At 41.3% G+C, this 17,044-nt stretch overlaps 1 protein-coding gene and 1 non-coding gene across 2 annotated transcripts in view; one reads left to right on the top strand and one right to left on the bottom strand.

Moving 5' to 3' along the window:
• The window catches only part of L3MBTL2 (L3MBTL histone methyl-lysine binding protein 2), a 33,008-nt gene that overhangs the window by 15,324 nt on the left and 640 nt on the right, over positions 1-17,044 (bottom strand). Inside the window, exons 2-7 of the mRNA XM_032222151.1 lie at positions 13,512-13,764; positions 10,681-10,814; positions 6,920-7,043; positions 6,083-6,162; positions 5,529-5,646; positions 4,031-4,165 (exon numbers count right to left, since the gene is read on the bottom strand). Coding sequence (XP_032078042.1) covers positions 4,031-4,165; positions 5,529-5,646; positions 6,083-6,162; positions 6,920-7,043; positions 10,681-10,814; positions 13,512-13,764 — 844 coding nt within the window. The remainder of the gene's footprint in view (positions 1-4,030; positions 4,166-5,528; positions 5,647-6,082; positions 6,163-6,919; positions 7,044-10,680; positions 10,815-13,511; positions 13,765-17,044) is intronic.
• LOC116511917 lies at positions 4,897-5,003 on the top strand. Its single transcript, XR_004255789.1, has one exon. It is a non-coding gene; the product is annotated as a U6 spliceosomal RNA (small nuclear RNA).

Genomic DNA, 17,044 nt, shown 5'->3' with positions numbered 1-17,044 from the left:
AGGAGGAGAATCACCGAAGAACGGTGCCTCCCACTCCCACCTCCCGCAACCGTCGCAGAAGGATACCATGATCGATGGTATCGAAGGCCACTGAGAGGTCAAGGAGCACTAGGATAGAGGAGTGACCCTTATCCCTGGCTCGCCAAAGATCATCGAGCAGCACGACCAAAGCAGTTTCCGTGCTGTAACCAGGCCTGAAACCGGACTGAAAGGAATCCAGATAAGCGGTTTCATCCAAGGACCGTCGGAGTTGAAAGGCCACCACTTTCTCAACAACCTTCCCAACAAAGGGGAGGTTGGAGACTGGACGATAGTTACTCAAGATGGCTGGATCCAGAGAAGGTTTCTTCAGGAGGGGTCTCACCACCGCATCCTTTAGGGGGAGCGGGAAGGATCCCTCCCGGAGAGAGGTGTTAACTATCGTCTGGATCCAGCCACGTGTCACCTCCCTGCTGGTCGAGACCAGCCAGGAGGGGCACGAGTCCAGTATACAGGTGGAGGCACTCACCGCTCCCATGGCCTTGTCCACTTCCTCAGGAGCGACAAGTTGAAACTCGCTCCATAAACTCCGCTCAAGACCTTCCCCCGGTACCTCGGCTGGTACCGTGCAATTGGAGCCCAGATCTGTCCGAATCCGAGCGACTTTATCCGTTAGAAACTGAACAAATTCCTCAGCTCTACCTTGTAAAGGGTCATCTGTGTCCCTCCCTTTCAAGAGGGAGCGGGTTATTCTAAACAAGGCGGCTGGGCGCGATTCAGCGGATGCAATAAGAGTGGCAAAATGCACACATTTCGCTGCCCATATTGCCACGAGATAGGCTCTGATATAGTCTCTCATCAGTGCTCGATCTGACTCAGAGTTACTGGCCCTCCAGCGGCGCTCTAGGCGTCTCTTTTGGCGCTTCATCTCCTGGAGTTCCTCGGTAAACCAAGGAGCTCTCCTGGATCCGCTACCTCGGAGAGGTCGCAAAGGCGCAATCCGGTTTAGAGCCCCCGTCGCCACTGTATTCCAAGCAGCGACTAAGGACTCCACCGGACTGTGGACAAGAGTGTCAGGTATTTCTCCAAGCGCCATCTGAAATCCCATAGGGTCCATCAAGCGTCTGGGGCGGAACCACCTAATCGGTTCCTCCTCCCTACAGTGGGGGATTGGTTTCCGAAAGTTAAGCCTCAGTAGGAAGTGATCAGACCATGACAAGGGCAAGATCTTAGTACCCCTCAAATCTAGATCATGCCTCCACTGCTCCGAGAGGAATACGAGGTCAAGTGTGTGACCCGCTGAGTGAGTCGAACCCCGAATTACTTGGGTCAAGTCCATGGCTGTTATGGAAGCCATGAACTCCTGCACCCCATCAGAGCATTCACCGAGAGTAGGCAGGTTGAAATTCCCCAGCACCATAAGCCTGGGGAACTCTACCGCCAGCTCGGCTACTGACTCGAGGAGCGAGGGGAGGGCTGTTGCAACGCTGTTGGGAGGTAGGTACGTTAACAACAAGCCCACTTGACCCCCAAGGTCCAACTTCACCAACAGGGACTCACACCCAACAAGCTCTGGAGCAGGGATCCTACGAGGGACTAATGACCTTCGGACGATGACAGCCACTCCCCCACCCCTTCACTGGAGTTGCGGCTGATGGAGCACCTGAAACCCTTCTGGGCACATTTCAGTGAGGGGGACTCCTCCCTCCGGGCCCAGCCAGGTTTCAGTAATACATTCCAGGTCTGCCCCCTCATCTAATAGTAGGTCCCGGACGAGGGGAGCTTTGTGAACCACAGACCTGGCATTTAGCAGCAACAGCCTGAGACCAGGGCCCTAACAACTCTCGCCATCTGGCCCTGGAGTGGAATTAACAGGGCCGGAAGGGGGGATCGCTGTGACGTAGCGAACCCTCCTTCCCCGGTAATGGCTAGCCCTGAAGTTCCCATCGTACCTGCCCCTCCCCATAATGACCGTAATGCTCCGGCCCACCCCAGCAACCGTAGACTTCATTTCCCCTCTCACAGCCTCCGCTCCTTCCGGCAGGCGATTTATATCAGTCATTCTAGGATGGGAGGTAGGCCTGGGCCCCCCTACCACTTCTGCAATAGCACTCAGTGGAGGAGGCACCAGGCTATACTCCCAATCCTCGCATATGTACACAACCACTCACCCATACAGTCCCCACATAAGTCAGTTAAAAACACAGAAAATACAACAGTAATAAGATTTTAAAAAGTGGGTACAGACATCAAACAGGCACACCATCCACACCACATTCATAAAATTTGCGGAGCACTGCGCTAGTGCGGTTTAAGATTGACGGTGGTATGGAAGGAGGAAGGAGAGCTGCTCCGCTCCTCTCCCTTCTTCCGAGTCCCAAAAAGACACCTAAGGCCAAAGGTCCAAAGTCCGTGTTGGGTAAGGTGGTTGTAGATGGAGGGGGACAAGGCGTAAACGCCAGATTTTAACGAGCTGCAACTTCGCAGTCTCACACCCTCCAGATCAAGATGTAGTTCAAAACAAACACCAATAACAGTCCATAGAGGATATGTAGGTAGTGTGCAGGGGAATGTCTTGTCTTCCCCCTCTCCTATAGGTCTGAGAAGGTCCAAAGTCTGGGGGTCCAAAGTCTGGGGGTGGCTGGAACAGATCGAAAGGGGAGAAGGGGGTGCGTCAGTTGTTAAGACGCCAAGTCCCCACCCATGTTTCTGCCATCCTCTTATCGCTCCTTCCATAAACCGAATGCACCATAAATGCGCAGACCATGGCGTCCTAGGCGTTATATCAGATGGGCACTGACCGAATAGGTGCTCCAGGGGCAGTGACGGGTGGCAAGCGGTCGGAGGAGGACGGATGTTGCAAGGCCAAAAACAGATGGTCACAGGCCAGGATAGTGGAGAGACAGTGCTGGGCAGGGAAACAGGAGGAGGCTCCGCAGCAGCGAGGGCAAGCAGAAGGAAAGGTTTGCCAAAAGGCTAACGCCCAGACACGCAGAAGGGCGAAGGGGAGAGGCTGCGACGGCAAGGAAGGCGAGCAAAATGGAGGGGGGGAGGGGGCGTCCAAGGAGGGCTACGGCGGTGGCAACCACAGCCAGCTGCCCGATCCGCCCGGTCAAGCCCCGATAGATCCCCGCCTCTCTGGGGCGATGGTAGGTAGTAGTGTCAGTTAGTAGGGTCCCCAAGGCTCACCGCTCGGCTGAATAGAGTCAGAAATAGCCGAAAATTAAGGTAAAACGTTGCCGTCAGCAGCGTGGCGGCGCCATCTTCCCCTCCACGCAGTTAAGCAGAAAAGCAGACTAAGTCTAATCTTACACAAGGAGATGCTCCCAAAAATTATATTTATTTGGTAGAATTTTCACAAAGCATAAGAGGGATTAAAGCAGGGGTGTCAAACTCATGGTCCGCGGCTGGATGCATCAAGTGCTGGCCACCCTCCCCCCATTTTAGCAAAGGGTGAAAAAGTCACAATATGTCAGATGACAATGTGACAATGCAAGTTTGACACCCCTGGATTAAAATATCAAAACAAATGTTAGCAGTATTACTACATTGTCTGATGATCAAATCACCATATAAATCAATCTTCTTAAAGTCATTGCTTTCCAGATGTGCTGAATTACAACTCCTGTAATATCCAGGCACAATTAAGTTGTTGTTCAACATATTAAAAAAGCACCCTTAAATGACTCTAAAAGTGAAAATGGAATATTGTAAAAATAGAAATTGTTAGTTAAAACAAATTGCTATGAAAGAACTATTGCAAAAAATTTGGATGAAGAAATGGCATTGAACAGATTTCAGTACATATATAGGCCAAGAAAACTTCTATACTATCTACACAGCCTCCATACCCATTTCTTGGATTTCCCTTAAATTCTGCAGATAACATGCAATTAAATATTCTACAATGAAGCTTTCGATTTGCCTAATTTGTTCCACAGCGATATAATCACTAGCATAAATACATATAAAGTAACTTTCTTAGATAAGAGAAGAAAAGGAAATTATAAGTTGTAAAGTTCTACAACTGACCAAGACTTAAGATACTTACTTTGGGGTGGCACCAGAATTTTGCTGTTAATGGCACACCAACCAACTGGATGCACTTCCATGGTACCTAGGTTGACCCAGAAGTCATGACTGGAATCATTTTCAAAACCTTCATAACGCAGCAGTGCCTTGTAACCTGCCAAAATTGAAGTTTTGAAGACAGGAACAGAACAATCCCCATCCCCAAAAATACAGTTTATTGTCTTTGAGGATTCCTGGGCATATCTGGGATTCTGAGGAATTACTGGGAACAAAATACTGATATAGGCTTTCATGGCTAGTATCTGTTGGATAGTGTTGGGTTTCAGGGTTTAGTGACCATGGTCTAAAGAACAGACATTTCTGACCTTTTGCTGAAAAATGTGGCTGGTTCTGCAAACCACTTCGGCTCTAACAATGTGAAGTCCGGGTTTTTTAATATTAGGATAGGGATATGAAGGTAGAGGTTAAGCTAATACTTAGATCAGATCTAGTATGACTGGATAAAAATTGTGGCTGCAGTTTTCTGACTCCCATCTTGAAACCAAAACAGCGTGTGCATGCGTGCGCACACGCACACGAAAAAAATCATTGATGGAAGACTGAGCTTCTGATGGCAGCATCCTAGCTTTTAGAAAAGCTACTCCTACACTTTCATTTAGCAGATTATCATTCCAAGAAAAAGGGGAAAATATTCTTTGGAAAGGATCTATTTTTAAACCAAGCAGTGAGAATGAATCAACGAAAGACTCTGTTTGTGGTAGAAGTGTAAGTGGGTTATTTATTTATTTATTACATTTATATAGCTGCTCATCTTATAATCAACTCTGAAATGTTGACTTGTCTAATCTTATGATCAGGCAGAGATCATTAAATGTGTTGGTTAATGTGCTCGCTTCGGCAGCACATATACTAAAATTGGAACGATACAGAGAAGATTAGCATGGCCCCTGCGCAAGGATGACACGCAAATTTGTGAAGCATTCCATATTTTGGGTTAAAGCATTCTGGATAAAAATATGGTGGATTATGCAAAATATTTTTAAAAAGAGGATAAAGTTTACCCCGCAGTTATTCCTGTTAGGTATAACTACTGATTGTAATTTCATAGAGACTAACTTGATTTTGTACTTAATAACGGCACCAAGACAGTGGCGCAATACTGGAAGAAGGAAGATTTGCCTACTATTCAAGAATGGATATTAAAAGTAACAAACTTAGCAGAGATGGCTAAAATATCAGCATATCTTAAGAATCGCTCAGCTGTGAAATATAAACTGGAGTGGAGAAGATGGATATGATGTCTAATTAGCTGTCAAGTGTAGGAAGCTAAAAAAAAGAATTTGCAATACGTTTTGTTTCCAACTTGAATATATCTAATGAAGGCAGGGCACCACTTTTGGATAACTAGTTTAACACTTTATCTTCTTTATATCAACTTTTCGGACAGAAGTGGTACACATTTTAAAAAATTAAAGAAAATTCATAATCTTTTCTATGCTCCTCTTCAAAGAATCTACCTGCAATCTTAACAACAGAAGCAATCCAATACACACGACTGGGAAGCACAGCATCGTTGTTCAATACTTCAACCTTCAGCCCTTTTATCACATCTTCCCATTGATCATAAAGGGGAACCTGCAAGAAGAATGGGAGTGGAAGCAAGATAAAATAACTGGGCAAAGCAGGAAAGAGAAAAAATATTGGCTGTATGTATATATGTTCAATTGTGTTTGCATGTATGTACGTTTGTGTGTGCACAAGTAATGTCATGTCAAGTATCAATTTTTCCCCATGTTCCATAGCTACACCTACCCGGATATTACTGATTGCTAAATATACCTTTAATTTCCCATCCTTGCTCTAGAGCATGGGTATCAAACTTCTGGCCCGCAGGCCAGATGCATTACATGCTGGCCACACCCACCTTTGGGTTATTGAGGGGGGGAAAGTTGCATTATGTCATGTGATGACGTGTCATCATGAGTTTGTCACCCTTGCTCTAGAGGAATGTACTATCTCCCATGACTTCCCACATTGTTACACACTTGTTAAAAAAACAGAGAGTACTCACATGTTTGAAACTGCTAACAGGTACAGCCTTGTATTCATGGTCCTGAAGATATACTCCCCAGTCAAAGCCTACAATGAGAGCTAGGAATGCAAAATAAGAGATATCAGGTCCTCTAAGTATAGAAACCTAAGGATGGAAAACAGATGCAGCACAACAGATAAATAAACAGGCTTGTCAATAAAGTTCATAGACACAGCTTTATGCTCCATAAAAACAAACAGGCTCTCAAATTACATAAACTAACTCCAATCCTAACTATTTTCAAATGTTTAAAAAGATTCTAAAAAGGAAAACTGTTGGGTCTGTTTCTCCCATTAAGCAATCACATACATATAAGCAAACTATTAGAAGAGATTCACAAATGTTCTCTACTCCAACTTCATTGCTCCAAAAATAGACCTACACAGCAAATCTATTATGCAGCCAAGTCATTTGTGCTCCACTCTCAAAAAACATATAAACATGAGATCAGTAAACCAAGGTAATCTCTCTCATGCAGGGGAAGATCAATAATCTCTGAAATAAATGTCTTCCCTATATAAATTTATCTTGAAATACTGAAACAGGATGTAGGCTGAGAGGATGAGAGAAGGTAGAGCCCAACACATTAGAAAGTTTGTTAACTATATTCAGTTTGAAATAATCTAAAAAGAAAAAGGAGTTGGTGATCCTTCTATCCAGTCATTCATTTCATATTGCATTTAATTTTGATGACACATCCATGCTTCTTTAGTTACTCCATACTCCTTATCCATGAGTATTTTGCAAGAACTCTGATGAATGCTTTCTTTTGTAGTAATTACAACTTTAGTTCCTCCAACTGCTGATCTCACTTACCATCTTGACCAGTTGATGTTCCATCTGCCAGTTGCCCTGTCCCCTGAATGTGGAGAAATGCTCCAATTTTAGCAGACCAGGCTGCCTTGTGCAGAACTTTAGCTTTTTTTGTTGGTGGTTTACCCTATGAAAATGTATCAAAACAAGACACACAGACACAGACAAAAGAAAATGTAGATTTCCAGCTCTTCCATGCAACTTTATCTAGTAAACATATCAAATAAAAAGAGTCATTTCTTACAGAGTAATTCTTTGCTATGTTGTAAATATCTCATAATGTTTGGTTTTGGCTTAGTGTATTAAATAAAGTCAATTGTTATGTTCATTTAATAAAACAGGGTTAGCAAACAACGATTTAGACCAATATGCGAATTTAGTCTTGCTATAGGTTTCTATAGTTATAAGTCATTTTACTAGAAGTATTTGATAAGATGAATAAGAAAGGTGGAATTCATATGAGTTAGGGCTTTGATAGATCTGGCAATGCCCATAAAAAGTTAATATTACAATAACTTTGCAAATCGTGTAAAGCTCCCGGGAACTCTTAGGCAATAAACTGTATACAATACAGATCTTATTACATTTGCAAGAGTCAGGAAGAACAGTACTTATTTTTCCTACTCATGAGTTCTGAAAGGATGGCAAGTTTTTATAGTTAATAAGAGAAAAAAAAGTTGAATTATCTTCTTAAACAACTCAAGTATGAACATTACACAGAAAAGAACTGTATCAATAACAGTAGAAAAATTATTAATAATTACCGTATTTATCGGCGTATAACACGCAGTTTTAAAACTAAAATTGCAAGCTTAAACCCTGCCTGCGTGTTATACGCCGGGTCCCAAACTGCCTGCTCCAGCTGATTCACCGGCGCCCATGAAAGGAAGTTTTCTTCCCTACTGAAACAGAAGCCGCAGCAGGAGAGCGAGGCTGCTGCCGGCCGTTTCACCTTGCGCAGCGAATTTGACTGGGTCCCGGGGCTTCTGCCGGGCGGCAGAAGCCCGGGAAGGCGAAAGGAAGTTTTCTTCCCTACTGAAACAGAAGCCGCAGCAGGAGAGCGAGGCTGCTGCCAGCCGTTTCACCTTGCGCAGCGAATTTGACTGGGTCCCGGGGCTTCTGCCGGGTGGCAGAAGCCCGGGAAGACGAAAGGAAGTTTTCTTCCCTACTGAAACGGACGCTGGCCGCAGGAGAGCGAGGCTGCTGCCAGCCGTTTCACCTTGAAGGTGAAACGGCCGGCAGCAGCCTCGCTCTCCATGGATACTTTGACCTTCCCACAGTTGCTTTTCTGAGCAACTGGGAGACAGAAGGGACGCAATCTCCTTTCATTCTCCCTCTGCCTTATTCACTCGTTCGGGCAGCAGAGAACGAAAGAAAATTGCATAGCCAAGGACAAAGGAGCCTGCAGCCTCCTTCATTCAAATGTTCAGGCAGCGGGGATGGGGGGGGGGGGCTTTCTCGCATGCCTTCTTTCTCTGAAGCGCTGCAAACCTTGGGATTGTGTAGCAGCCAAAGATCGCCTGGTTAAAAAGGAGGAAGAGGAGGCTCCACTAGTCCGGAGCCCATCCGCGGTGGCAGGGATCCCCCACACACATACACACACACACACAAGGAGGGAGGAGAGACAGAGAGAGAGACAGACACACACAGAGAATGACAAGAGAGACAGAGAGAGGGAGGGGGGGAGATAGAGGTAAAGAGCCACACAGAGAGTGAGAGACAAACAGATACAGGGAGAGGGAGGGGGAGAGGGAGGGAGTGTTTATGCACAGAAGGAAGATTTAAAACTTCGGAGTGAATCCGGGAAGAGGGAAGAGATGGAGGACTGACTTTTCACTCCGATTTCTGAGCCCCCAGCTGTTAGTGACGGAGAAGGACGAAGGAAGAGATTGCATTTTTGTTAGGCTGAAAGAGCTGTGGCGTTTTAAAGAAGTCTCGTTCTTTTTATTTAAGCACGAAAGGAAAAATCTCCAAAAAGCCCGGTGCTTGCAAAGCATCACGGTCTCAGAGAATGCAAATGAAGGTGCTTATCTCCCTGCCCGGCTCGGAGTCATGCTGAGTCCTATTCAGAGGGCGGAGGGACGCTGTGCTTTTTTTTTTTGTTTGTTTATGTTCTCACAACCATGCAAAGGTGGGTTTTGTGCTACAAGGATCTTTCTTTCTTTCTTTCCCTGTCTGCGGTTCCTTGCAGTTGCTTCGGTTTAAAGCACCGTTTCTCATTCCTTGCAAAACTGGGGCAGGACTGCCTCTCCTTGCAGCAGGCTCGGTTGCAAAATGTTTCCCTGATTTGGTTTATAAGTTCGCAGCAAGGCAATCCAACAAATAGGAAAGTTTTAATAAGATTTTCTGACTTTATTTGGTCTCTGCTGCCACCCCCAACCCCAACCCCTCCCAAGGAGAGAGTGGGAAGGAGAGGAAGGAAGGAGGGAGGGGGAAGGAAAAGAAGGGAGGGGGGAGAAGATGGAAGGAGAAAAGATGGAAAGAAGGAGGAAGATGGAAGAAGAAAGGAAGAAAAAGAAGAAGGGAGGGAGAAAAGAGGGAAGGAAGTGGGAAGAAAAGGGGAAGAGAGGGAAAGAGCAGAACGACGAGGAGGATCAAGTTGATAGGCAAGAGGAAGGAGGAAGGAAGGAAGAAAGAAAAAGGGAGGGAGAGAGGAAAGAAGAAAAGATGGAACTAGAAAGGAAAGAAGGGAGGGAGGAAAGAGGAAGACAGGGAAAGAGCAGAAAGACAAAGGTGAAGGTAGATAGGCAGAAGGAAGGAAGAAATAGGAAGGAGGGAAGGTGAAAGGATGGAAGGAGGAAGGAACAGAAGCGAAGAGGAAGAGAGAAATGGAAAGAGCAGAAAGACAGAAAAGATAGATAGGTAAAAGAAAGGAAGTTGAAAGAATGGAAGGAGGAAGGAAGAGAAAAGGAGGAAGGGAGTGAGTGAGGAAAGAAGAGAGGATGGAAGGAGAAAGGAAGGAAGAGAAGAAAGTTTGCCTTTTAAGAGGAGTTAATGTTATAATTCATGTTCTAATGTTATAAATTTTAATCCAACATTAAGTTCCGAGCTTCCAAGTCATTTATTTTTAATGAAAAAAATTTTTACTCAAATTTTTGTGTTAAAATGGGGGGTGCGTGTTATACGCCGGTGCGTGTTATACGCCGATAAATACGGTATGTCTTTCTAGCAAGGAAAAATGCTTTATTCCATATGATATAAAATATGAATCTGTAATAAAATGGCAGCTTTTCTATATGAAATTAGCACTGATATATATGAGGGTATAATTGTGAAGGGAGATCAAGTGTTTTTCAACCTTAACTTCACTGTATCTAACAAAATATAATCTCAGTTATTTATAAGAATCAAGTGTGGCTTTTTATTGTGCATTTGCTGACATTTGAAGGAAAACACTGCTTAGAATAATAGTTATCCTGTTTCAGATCCAGCCCTAACATTTTGTTCTCTTAGTGGCCAATCAGAGGCCAATAGGACATGATCATAATAGTTCCACTCATACACTCCTGGAATTTCTCACAAAGAAATATTGTCTATGTTTCAGAAATTATAGATAGTTATTACAACTAGTAGCCATAGATAGCCTTATCCTCCATGAATTTATTGAATCTCCTTTAGTGCCTGCCAAATTGGTGGCACTAACCTATCCAAATAAACTATTCAAATAAAGTTAGTGGTTGCAGAAAAAAGCACTTTCCAATATTTTCCTTATATTTAGCAGTATCTAATTTAACAAATGGTCCTATTAAGAGGATATTGATCACCTGCAATCTTGCCAGAATGCTAGCCTTCTTGGAATTTGAGGAGTAACTCCTGGAGCAGGAAACACTGCAGAAACGTTTGGTCTTGGAGAAGAAGGCATCTTTTGTACCCACAATACCACACATCTCACAGACAGCTGAGAAAACAGAAATACAGTAAGATTCAATGGCAGGCAAGTAGTTTAATCAAGAAAGCACAAGGCTACATTCTGGGAATATTAAAATAAATTAATGACAATATCCTTCACAAAGATTTGAAAAATATACACATTATAATTTCCATTATTTTAATTAGGCCTAATACTACTATTAAGGGACGCAGTGGCTCAGTGGCTAAGATGCTGAGCTTGTCAATCAGAAGGTCAGCAGTTCGAATCCCTAGTGCAACCTAATGGAGTGAGCTTCTGTTACTTGTCCCAGCTTCTGCCAACCTAGCAGTTTGAAAGCATGTAAAAAATGCAAGTAGAAAAATAGGGACCACTTTGGTGGGAAGATAATAGTCCACCATGTACCTTCAGCAATAGTTATGCTAGCCATATGACCACAGAGACAGTGCTGGCTCTTCGGTTTGGAAATGGAGGGGAACCTTTACCTTTATCTTTAATACTACTGTTAAGTAGGATAAAAATTGAGGCAAATAACATGGAGGAAAATAAAGGTTTCTGCTCTTATTGGTAATAAATATCACATGATATGAACTAGCAATGAGGCTCACTAGTATGAACTAGCAATGAGGCTTAAGGTCCAGTGGGAGTAATCAATATTGTTCAATTGCAATGACTGCCAGAAGCACCAATTGGATTTGGTAAGCACATACATTTGGTAAACACATAAATAATAGAACTATTTTTTCAGGAAAACAACACACAACCCAAAATGGAATCTTCACCTCTAATATTGGATGTCTACATAGATCCATATATACTCTGAAGATAAAAATTCAAAAATGCTAAGTAGAGGATGTTTCTATGACCACCCACTCTATCTTTAAAAAGTAGGGATTAACTAAGTGCAGGATTTTGTATTAACTGGATGTACGATGATGAGTACAGCTATACACCACTAGCATTAAGTTGCTTTTTTTGGAACTGCAGCTTGTGAGAAACTGTTAGATATAATGCAATAAATGCTGTAGTCCATATATGTATCATCTTAAAGTAAAGATTTGAGTAGAATTTAATCTAACTGCTTATACATAAGAATTTTTAATCAGATTGCTCTACTACCCAGAATGTGGATCTCAATTAATACACTTCTCTAATGTCATAACACTAAAAAGTTCATATGCACAGCATCAATTTCAGTTATTATAATAACATAGTGCATAATTGCATGGAAATCCTCTTCTTTATAAAATTTTCCATAAAGTACTTGTGCCAATATTTTCTAAACAAAGATACAAACTATAGATTTATGTATATATTGTCTCCTACATGAATACAGTAGAGCTAGGCAGCCACATTCTCTTATATCTATCCATCATTCCTCTTTTGGCAGAGAAGGTATTTCCCTAAATAGAAAAAAATGGCAAAGAAAAGAGTAAGTAATCCCAAGTGCTAGTAAAATAATTTTATTGGAGCTGTTGCTAAAACTGAAGATTTTGGAAATGAATTATTATTTCAAGGACACTTTAAAAACTACAAATATTAGTATATAGAATGAGATATAATATCTATGGATATATCTGTCTAATCATTTTAATTAAACTGTTTCAATATCCTGATTCATTAACTCTCTGAAACTGACATGGCTTGACTGTGGCCATTGGACTTACTGTAAATATATACATAAAATAAGATCCCCTTTAAAAAAACACTTTTAAGTAAGAAACGCTGCATCTCAAGTTTGTTTCGTGTCGGTCATAGAACACCAATTAGGTGAAAATGAGACTGTTTTACCTTGTTTCCCCAAAAATAAGACAGGGTCTTATTTTCTTTTGACCCCTGAAATAAGCACTTGGCCTTATTTTTGGGGAGGTCTTATTATTTTTGAGGTACAGGAGGCGGCGAGTGTGGTCATCTCATAGCTGCTGCTGTGTTACAATATTTTCAGGGAGGGCTTATTTTGGGAGAAGGGCATGTTTTAGCACATGCGCTTAAAAACCCAACTGGGCTTATTATCCAGGGAGATCTTATTTTCAAGGAAACAGGGTACTATTAAAAAAGTGTTTGTTTCTGAATAGTTTCATACTTAAATTTCAGTGTCTACTTTTGTTTGCATTTAGACTGGGTCTTTCCCTTTAAGAATGTTGCCCTCCAAATTCTTTTCCACTATAAATTACAATAGCTGTTCTCAATCTCATTTAGTTTTGTACAGCATATTAGATGATCAGTTTACAGACATTTTAGAAGGCAAAACAATTTTTGTGCCTCATTTTGACTTTGTGGAAGGCTTTTCACTCTGTCTATGAGCATTGGAAGTAAATTCATACAATATATTTTAGGAAAGTACATGTTCCTTACAGATACTTATTTTTATGCCTCTTGCATTCTTGTTTGTGGTAATTAAGCTGAACAGATAAAAATAGAAATAAAATATACATAAGCAAAATAGCCATTTTTAATAATATTAGTTTTTTGTCTGTTTTTAACATTTTTAACAAATTGTCCTTTTTTCTGTGTTGGTTTTTTGAGAAAGAAGTTCATTTCTGAAATGCATCAGCCTTGGTAAAATCATTTTTACAGGAATGTGGAACTCTTTCCTCTTTTTCCCCTTAATGCAAAAATATTTTTAATTCATTCTCTATGATAAACTCTCATCTGCATTCAACAAGAGAGCCGCTTCAAGTCCCATGAGATGAGCCCTTCCATAGGCACATAAGAGAATTGTGGTACCTGGCTCAGATCCATTATCATCTGGCATGTGGGTGCTGGGGGTCTGGATCGGTGAAGAGGGTAGAGGCACTTCCCCAACCTCACGATCTGCTACTTCATTCTCACTAGAATCGTCTAGATAGGAAGTACTGCTACTTTCCTCACTGCTGCTATATTGAGGAAAGCTATCATAACCCCCATAGAGATCAAAGTAATCTTCTTCCTCAGCCATTTGCTCCAAAGATGAAGAGTTGTAGTGGATTGGAGATTCCAGCTAGCACAAAACAGACAAGAGTATCACAAATAATTAATATGGTGGGACAGATAGGAGAACAGTAAAGGTTAAAGGGGTCCCTGTGGATTTTACTCCACTAGTCATTGCTGATTGTAGGAGAACAGTACAATCTCAAGATTAGTTTCCAGTGTTGGGTATTCACTCTTCACTAACCAGCTAGCTATAACCAGCTAGACTTTCTAACTAACATTGGATGAGGAGAGGGAGAAATTATTGATGGTGAGGATGGCACATTTGTTCAGTCCAAACTCCATTGCAGTATCTCGGTCGTATTTATGTTGAGCAGTGATTATATTTCAGATGGTGTTTTTCCATACAGCTTCAGGTCATCCAGATATAGGAGGTACGATAGTTTGACAGATTTTTGATGTTTGACAGCCATGGTCTGACTAATTCAGTATTACTGCTCTTCCTCTTTAACAAACATGAATGCACTGCCTTCTTGGAGCTTGGAAAGGGCAAAAACGGCCTCCCCTGCCCCCTAGAGGCCAGAAATGGCCCATTTTTAGACTTTCGGTAGGCCTGGTAGGTCCAGTTTTTGCCCTACCCAAGGTCCAGAGGCTTTCTAGGAGCCTGGGGAGGGCAAAAAATGGCCTAATACGCAAACCGGAAGTTCGGGAATGGACTTCTGGGTTGCCCATTGGGCTGTTTTTCTCCCTCTGTAGGCTTCAGGCGAGTTCCCTGAAGCCTCAGGAGGGCGAAAAACAGCTCAACGTGCAAACCGAACGTCCGTTCCCAAACTTCTGACTCGCATGCCATAGGTTTGTCATCACAGCCCTATACTGTAATTATATGTATTCATATTTGACTATTTATTATATGTTGGATTAAAGTTAAGACACTATATTATAAATATAGGTTGTTTAGAATGCTGTATTAGTATTTTATATTTTAAATATTAGTATTACTCATATAAACTCAGGGAATGGTTGTTCGATTAATCTCTATACGAAAAACCGAGAGCACTCTTGTTATATATTTGTTTGATGTATATTTTTGTCACTTTAATTTTTTAATAAAATTTGTAATTTGTAATTGTAACTTCTATTATCACATTGATTTTATAAGAAATTAAGAAAGATTCACATGAATAAATATATCATAAAATATTTGCAGTTTCATTCCAAATTTTATTTTGTAGAATTTTCTCAATAATTTTGATGTATTACTTTCCAGTAATGTTTAGTTGTTACAGAAGCACCATATGTGATAGAATGTTCCTTTCTCATTGCAGCATTTCTAACATTTATTGTTATTTGATCTTAGTAATGACTTATATACCATCTATAAAATATTTAATGCCAATTTTCCTATAAAAAAATTATATCATCAGCATTTCTACTGAGAGACCTCCAGAAGATACCCTCACATTTCCAGGGGCAAATTAGCTAATAAAACTGTGCAATGTTTGGATCTGTTTGAAAAAGCTTTGGAATCTATGGAAGTACAAACATAGCAACTCACTGTACGGTAGCAGCTGTAAATGGACAAAGTTACTTTAATGAGTTGCAGACAGGGGTTGTGTTCACATTCATTCCACAACATCACTTCTTAAAAAAATGTCACAATCCCAAAACATAGATGCATTTTTAGAAGACCATTCACATAATCCATTCTGTTCCTCTGTATATGAAGTCTTTTTTATCATAGCCATGAAAATACAATTCCCTTTAAGTACAAACAAATGTTTTCCCAATAAAGAAGAAAGACTATACAGGATTTGGGCAATTGAACAAAAGCAATTCTGCAATATTTTGAGTAGTCAGAACATTATGTGACTTTTCTTTTGCAAGTCTTTCTAGAACGGTACCTACTTAATAAGTCATCAGCACAACACAAAAAATACAGAACACAGAAGTACAGAAGTCATAAACAAGAGAGTTTACATTTTAGGATCAAGAAGAATGCTATATGTACTATAATAGGTTTATGTCATTATGGTCAGCATCCAGCTAAAGGAAAAATGTGCAACCCAGATTAAAATTTAAATGCAAACAAAATTATATATATTATACAGAATCCTTAATACATATAATTTATATATATATAAATATATATATAATATAAGTGTATTATATATATATATATATATACACTTAAAATATGGGAGGAAGGTCACACTTCCACTCTCTGTCTTCGGCTCATCACAAGAGACCATCCAGACAGAAACCCAATATTTTTTACTGTTGCCTTTTTGTTACATTTGTTATATTTATGCTGATAAATAAATAAAGGGAGACTAGTATAGATCTATTTCAAGCTATTTAGCTCTCATCAGCTAGCCATACCCATGCTTGGAATCGAACCTGTGCTCTCTTGCCTCTTAGGCAGATGTGTTAACCATTGAGCTACAGAGCTCGACTCCTTATCAGCAGCCAGGGTGAGAGGTATATACTTATTTGGGCATACCAGGGGTTGTGACTTTAAGTATATATATATAGGATTCTGTGAATCTGTTGATGAACCTAGCAGTTCAAAAGCAGGCAAATATGAGTAGATACACAGGTTCCACTTACATGGGAAGATAACAGTGCTCTGTGATGTCATGATGGATACATGACTATGGAAACATCTTCAGGTAGCACTGGCTCAATGTCCTTGAAATGGAGATAAGCACCACCCCTAAAGCGAGCTATGACTAGCAGACGAAAATCTGCACGGACTCCTTTACCTTTTCTACCTATCTCCACCCTCAATTGAACACTTAACTATTGAAGGCATTATGTTAGTAAGGTGGGGCTCCCTGTGAGGCAGGTAACATTGTGTGTGTGTGTGTGTGTGTGTGTGTGTGTGTGTGTGTGTGTGTATGTATATGATGTATATGTATATATATTTCATTTATTCTATCCCACCAGCTACACAAACAGGAATATTTGCAAGTGAATGCTGCAACTTTTCTCCTTCAGTAGCAGCAATATGGCATTTAAATGAAGTAGAGACTCCTTATGAAACTGGCAATATTATTACATGTGGGCCATTGATTCCATCTTACTTTAAAATGTGTGGGCTACAACTCTCAGAATTCCCCAGCTAGCATAGTAGCTGAAGAATTTTGAAAATTGAAGTCCACATATCTGAAAATTTATGAAGTTTGAAAAACACTACTCTGGAATTAATACTGAATTCATAGGGCTCCATTCTGACCTTATTTCAATGAGCTCTCAAGGCCTGTCCACCCCACACCCCACCACCGCCCAGCTGGGTGAGCAATTACTTGTGTGATGCTTTGCTTTTTGTGTGGCAGATTGCAGTAGCTTTT

This window comes from Thamnophis elegans, chromosome 7 (genome assembly GCF_009769535.1).
Source record: "Thamnophis elegans isolate rThaEle1 chromosome 7, rThaEle1.pri, whole genome shotgun sequence".
In the NCBI taxonomy this organism is placed as follows: Eukaryota; Metazoa; Chordata; class Lepidosauria; order Squamata; family Colubridae; genus Thamnophis; species Thamnophis elegans.
Note: the sequence above shows the minus strand (reverse complement) of the source record. Positions and strands in the feature narration are given on the sequence as shown.